At 34.7% G+C, this 6,766-nt stretch overlaps 1 protein-coding gene across 1 annotated transcript; it reads left to right on the top strand.

The window, feature by feature from the left end:
- The first annotated feature begins 3,736 nt into the window (after positions 1-3,736).
- On the top strand, positions 3,737-4,534 carry LOC113346243. The gene has a single exon (XM_026589801.1). It carries the CDS (start codon positions 3,819-3,821, stop codon positions 4,410-4,412), a length of 594 nt encoding a protein of 197 aa, XP_026445586.1. The 5' UTR covers positions 3,737-3,818; the 3' UTR covers positions 4,413-4,534.
- Positions 4,535-6,766: the final 2,232 nt, after the last annotated feature.

Below are 6,766 nucleotides of genomic sequence, written 5' to 3'. Positions count from 1 at the left end.
AAGCCTTATACATGCCTCATAAGTCATCCAACCCCTCCAAAACACTTCCATGCAAAACCAAAACACACACAACACCGTGTACAGGCCGTGTTCACTCCGTGTAGCTCTGTTTTGAGCTCGAGAATCAAATCGATATTTCCAGCCAATTACGATCAAATTCGACACCCAAACTATCTTCCTTAGGCTAAATCACATCTTTCTACCAAAATTCAGCCATTGAATCGACCTACCACTACTTCATTTCTTCGATCGAAAATTCTCTTGTGTGTGAACATTTTTCCCGCCAATTTTGAGAATTTGAATTGTTGAAGAAGGTGCCCCTTATCCTGGACTGGGGTGCGAATAGCAGATGCCTTGGGGGTGACCTGGGGGTGCCCCTTAGTAATTAGGTTACCCCTTATCCAAACTTCGGAGTCCGAATAACACGTGTCCTCCGGGTGCCAAAATCAACTTTTCGAGCCGAATTTTCTTAAAATATTTATTTCCAAAAAATACCTACAAATACATAAAATAACAAAATTAGTACAAAATCGAGTGCCAACAATATATAGTATTGAGAACAAATTGGACACAAAAATGTGTTTATCAGTCAGCGCTCTATACTAGCATGCAATATGTCTAGGAGCCGTCCAATCATTAAGAGATTATATACACGTTCTCTCTACATAGTCAGGAACAAAAAACAGTGTGACGTCCTGAAGACGTTAACGCTCTATACTAGCATGTAATATGTCTAGGAGCCGTCTAATCATTTTGATTCTACATAGAGGTGCTGATGAAATGTGCAAAGTGTCTAAAGCTCAGCTGAGAGGCTTTTCGAGGGACATATATTCATCATAGCTCGGAGAGGATGCTCGCTCAGTTAGATACGGATCATAAAATATGAGTTTCACATACATTTCTGAAGTCGGGTCAGAAACATGCAGTATCATGATTTTACGATTTTAGCCTTTGTCAAAATCCACCATCAAAACACATTTCATGTAAGATGTTCAAGATAATTTTCACATAATCATCTTGACTTAATATTTAATTTCCAATAATTGAATTTTCTAAAACTAAACTCGTCAAGTAGATGATGAACTTTAGCTAAAGCTAAAAGCTTCCAACACGTATTTCGAGAAATAGATAAACTCGATCGAAATACCAAATGTGTATAATGTAAAAGTCTATATAGTTATACGACTTAATCTCTTTAGAAGATAGAATATAATAGACTTCTGAGTGATAGATAAGTTTTAGTCTCCACATACCTTTTGTTGATGAAATTCCTCCAAGCTCTTCAATAGATCTTCTTCTTCAATTGGTGAACGTTGTGAAGTCTAAAGCTCAACTACACACTTCTATCCTAATCTGAGACATAGATATAAGTAGACTAGAAATCAAGTATATAGTTTTGATCAACTAAACTTGATAAAAAAAGCTTGATGTAACAACGTTTGCGAGTTCGACCGAGCAGTGCTCTAACAAATAGTGAGTGAGTGAATATATTACGGGGATTACGTCCTACTGAAGTGATCTGTAATCAGTTTAAGGATGATGACTTACACAACTGGACAATAGTATAACAAGATTGTGGAGAGGCAAGCCTATAAATCTAAAAAGAAACTGAAAACAACTTGAAGAAGACTAAACGAGAATAAAGGAAAAACAAATCAATTATTACCAGTTATCGATTAATGTATCCTTCACTCTATTTAAATCCCTTGTATATTAACAAAATTCTACGAATTGAAATTGAACAAGAAAAATAATGTAACAGAAAATCCAAACCAACAACCCATGGAAAAGGATTGCTGGGATTAATATCTGCTTCAATCATTCTTTAGGAGACAGTGCGGTTACTATGCAATAAGAACCCTGCACAGACACCAAAGTCTTAATTGTCTTTCTTTCCCTAATTTTGATTACTAACCCTAAATCTTTGTTTATAATACAAAGTTTTTGTCATGTTCACGTAAATGGTATCTGCATATTTCTGATGGTTGGATATGTAAGGAGTGGTTGATATTGGTTGTCTATGATCTAATATCTCTCTATCTCTCTCTTTCCTCTTTGCATAACTGTATTTTCCAAACAATTATCCAAAAACTTCTCTTCTTCCATTTTTTCCATCTGCAAACCTAAGTCTCCTTGGATTTAATCTGAGGTATCAGATTTACCAAGTATATTTGGGTTCGTGTAATTAGTATTTCTTATTTTCAGTAAAATCACAATATATATATATATGTGTGATTTTAGGTTAAATAAAATGAAATTGCATTATAGCAATCCACTGTTTGTTGTTTTTTATTTCTGTTAGTTTCAATTGATATGGTAAGTTATTGTTATCTCTCTTTTTTATGCACTCTTAGAGTGATTTATCATAGCCTGAAGGGCGTTTATATTGATTTCTACAATCGTTTCAATTGGATCATTGACGGCATGGCATGGGTCTGCGTTTATATGAAGATCAATGGTTACGGGTTCTAATCGTGATGATGATGTACCAGTATTGGGCATATTTCTCTCCCTTTATGGGAGATTTCAATTTTATCAAAGAAGAAGAAAAAAAAACAAGTTCAAATGGTAGAATCAGAATTCAAATGTCATCCCCTCAATATCTTCAGTTTCTTATATGAAAACCATGTTTTTTTGGTACCTTTATTGTATTACAAAGTTCCAGTTTTTGTAATACTTATTGTATGTATTCAAATGCCATCCCCTCAATATCACCAGTTTCTTATATGAAAACCATGTTTTTTATACCTTTATTGTATTACAAAGTTCCTATTTTTGTAATACTTAATGTATGTATTTTTTTCATGTTTTTCATCTTTGATGTATTTGATCCAGATTCTATGAAAATAATAAATTTACTCCTTCAACAACAAAAGAAAAAAATACAAATTTTGTGTTCCCACATATGCCCTTCGTCCGGGGATCAGGCGTAGAAAAACGTTTTTATACATAAAATATACGCGACGACATTAAACTGGGCCTTATCCCTTTGGAGAACTTCGCACTTAGGGTTAAGGGAACCTTTAAATTAATGTTTTTTCTACCGATCGATAAAAATTAAATCGAACAGAAAAATACTTAACGGTTTTAATATAGTGGTAGAAAAGCATTAGCCTGAAGTGAAAGGCATAGATCACAGTTTAGTGAAATTTTATACCTTGTAGTCATAGTCGGCATCCTAATCAAGCCAACAAGGTTTTATTGACCGCGTATAAGCCAACTGACCGTCACCGGTGTAGCTCCCCCATTTGTTTATCAAAAAGTCTTAACAGACCGTGTTTTTAGACTCCATAAAAACCGCACCCTCACATTAAAATTATAAATGGGACCCCCTATATTTCTCCAGCTGGCGGAGCCCACACTTTATGTGTGCCGTAGTTTTGACGTTGTTCAAAACCTCCGTTCATGAAGAACCACTGTTTGTCTATATGGATCCAGTTGCTAGGCTGTATAGCATTCCTAGATCCTAGATTATACGGAGCAGAAATGAGCTCAGTGTAAAAAGATGTAGTGTAGTATAGGCTGTATAGCATTGGTAGATCCTAGATTAAACGGTATTGGTTCTTTGGTAATTTCGGGGAATTTGACGGTCAATCTAGAAACATATCGCAATTCTAGAATTTGCCGATCTGACCGTTAGCAAATTTGAAATAGATCCGTTGCGTTTAAGATCTGGAATTTTCATCTCTAAAAATCAAATTTCCTCTGCTTTATCTTCTCCAATAGTCTCCACTCTCTCACTCACTGAAATCTCTTTCTCTAACTCTGCAACTGTGATCAGAGAAAAAATAGAATTCCAGTTATCCAAGAGAAGAAAAATGATGGCAGATCAAGAAAGCAAATCTGTTAACCACCCACTGAATCAAATCGCTGAGAGTCCAACTCACAAACTCCTCCTAAAACAATGGTTCAAAGAAGAAGAACTAATCCTAGGTCGTATCTCTCTCAAAGAAACTCAAATTGATACAGTCAGGAAAGAGATAACACAACTCTACTGTTTCTTTTTTCTATTTCATTCAACTTCCCTCCTTCTTCTCTTCACATCAAATACTAGTACTGGTACCATATCATGTCATAGATCTTGGATACCATCTGTATGTTCTCTCCTATCTTCATTAGTGATAATCTGGGCTATTCGATACAAAACTGATGTTGAAACTCATATTGGGAAGCTTTTAGATAGAGAGAAAGAAGATTCAAAGCTTTTATCAAAATGTGTCCAAGAACTGAAATTCAAAGGGATTGAATTCGATTTGTTGAAAGAAGTTGATGCATTAAGAAGAGCAAAGAGTCTCCGAGTTGAAGCGAAAGCCGTATCTAAATGGTCCGCAAGAGATTTCGTTACACTTTTCTTTGTCGTTGTTTCTTGTTTCATTTTGGGGCTTATAAGGGTTGTGTTGTGTAATGCTTAAATTTGGATTCTGCAAATTGTTTTTTTGGGGGAAGCATAAATATTCTGCAGAATACTTTGTTCTGCTTGCTGCTTATTTTTTGTACGGAGGCAAAATTTGATCTATTTTCTTTTCAGAGGGGCTGCTTTTCGATTGTATTTGATTTATGTATGGTTATGTTATATTACACTTGAATGAATTCATATTTAGCATTTTCCATTAAATTGGATAAGAGAAGAGAGTGTCTTGCCCTTGGTATATTGGAACATCAAATTTATTAACCAATCCATCGCATTATGTATAAGGCTAATGCAAACTCAAACATCTGATATTTGTAGGTAACTGGCTCAAATTTTGTAAAGTACCCCCGGCTTTTTGGGGTCATTTTTTTCATGCCCCCGTTATTTACAAGTTTTCAAAAGTACCCCAAAGTGATAAAAACGAGAAGGCCTCACACTAGTTAGTCAAAACCGTTTTACCCGGTCAAAAAAATGTTGCAAAGTTACCAAACGATCCTTATCTTAAACCTAAAGAGATAGAGAGAAAAATCTCTCTTTTACTGAAATTGACTCTGCAAAAGCTTTTCAATCTTCAATCAATAGAAATCAGTTGTTTCCTTTTAGTTTTTGATTTTGTTTATTAAAGACTCACCAAAACTCATCTTCTCGATGGAGGCAAAACAGAAGGTCATGTCTAGGTAACATTTTAGAAACTCTAAATTTGTTTTTTGTTTAGATCTGTACTTGCATGCTATGCTAAAGTGTTTTCAATGCTTTTTCTTTTATAAAGTGCTTTGATATGATAAGAATATCACCTTTTCCATGATTATTTATGTTTTTTCTCTGTTGTCCATGAAGAATCGAATCTCAAAAGTTAGGGTATTCAAAATAAATAAATATTAGTACCCATAAAAAGACATTACATAAAAATTAATCCCCATAAAAACCTTTTTGTCCATGATTCCCTTTATTTTTTAATGTATTATTGTATTTTATCGACCTCTTTTCTGTTCTTTTTCTTCTATCTTCTTCTCTTATTTTCTTCTCTTTTCTTCGCCTCTGGCGATTCTGTGAGGATTCTGAGATCGAGATATGAAGGGAAAGTTCATGGAACAGTCGGTGTTGGTGGTAGTGTTTGAGTAGTTGATTTAGAATTCAACCGAAAGGGTCAGGGAGAAGTAGAATTAGGGTTTCCTGAGTTGAATTAAAAATTAGATTTAGGTGATGATTAAGGAAAAAATTGGAGTCGGGTTTAGTTGATTGAAATAAGGGTATCCATTCAATTGATAATCTGAAGTGGTTTTGATGTAATCTGAGAAGCTAGGGTTTTGATGTAAACTGAGAAGATGAAATTGAAGATGAAAAAGATGATGTTTGAGGATAATAGAAGATGGGTTGACACAAATTAGGTTTAACTAGAATTGCTTTGGTGAAATGGGTAATTCAGTGGATGTTAAAGTTTGGGTGATTAATGTTGTATGCTTGTAGGATACATGTATTAGAGATCTGGATGAATGAGACTCTCAAGAGAAGCCTGTGGGGGTGATAAGAATTGTAGGAAGTTTATGAACGGTTGCAGTTTAGTGGTGTTGTTGGTTTGGGATGGTGGGTGGATGTATAGTGAGAACTGAATTGTAGGCAGGTAAGCTAATTTAGCAGTTGTATACGAATTATGAAGTTTAAGTGAATTGTGGTTGTTAATAATTAGAACTGAGTTGACATAGATGATGTGATTGTTTAGTTATGAGATGAAATGAAATTTGTATAGTGAGATTTTTGGTGTTGTGAATTGAATTGGTGATGAACTGTGATAGTTGCAGGTAAGCTAATTTAGTAGTTGTATATGAATTATGAAGTTTAAGTGAGTTGTGGTTGTTAATAGTTAGAACTGAGTTGACATAGATGATGTTCTTGCTTAGTTATGAGATGAAATGAAATTTTTATGGTGAGATTTTGCTTGTAATGTGAGTTTTTGTTGCACCATGATGGTATGTTTTAATATGTGCGTTGAGAACTGACCTTGTGTGTTGTATGTTTCAGTGGCAACATTGATAAGGGGAAAGTGAAGTTTAGAGACATTAGCTGCTACTGTATTGAGAGTAAAACTGAATTTGTGTTGAAACATATAGATATAGACAAAGTCAGTCTAAAGGTATTTGAGCAAATGGTTCACCGAAGGTTGTGTCTTGAAGATACAGATATGGTTAGCTTATTATGGGTGTCAGAGAATGGAAATCCTTGGAAATTAAAGAATGGTCATTCCTTTTTCTGGTTTTGGGAGAAAGTTAAAGTAAATGGCGAAAGTTGTATAGAGTTGGTTATTAGGATTGATATGCAATAGGGTATGGATAATAAGCAGCCAGTGATGAGCACACC

Source organism: Papaver somniferum, unplaced genomic scaffold (assembly GCF_003573695.1).
Source record: "Papaver somniferum cultivar HN1 unplaced genomic scaffold, ASM357369v1 unplaced-scaffold_99, whole genome shotgun sequence".
Taxonomy (NCBI): Eukaryota; Viridiplantae; Streptophyta; class Magnoliopsida; order Ranunculales; family Papaveraceae; genus Papaver; species Papaver somniferum.
Note: the sequence above shows the minus strand (reverse complement) of the source record. Positions and strands in the feature narration are given on the sequence as shown.

Coding starts and splice junctions, on each gene's coding strand:
- LOC113346243 (XM_026589801.1), top strand. CDS start 3,819: ATGATGGCAGATCAAGAAAGCAAATCTGTTAACCACCCACTGAATCAA.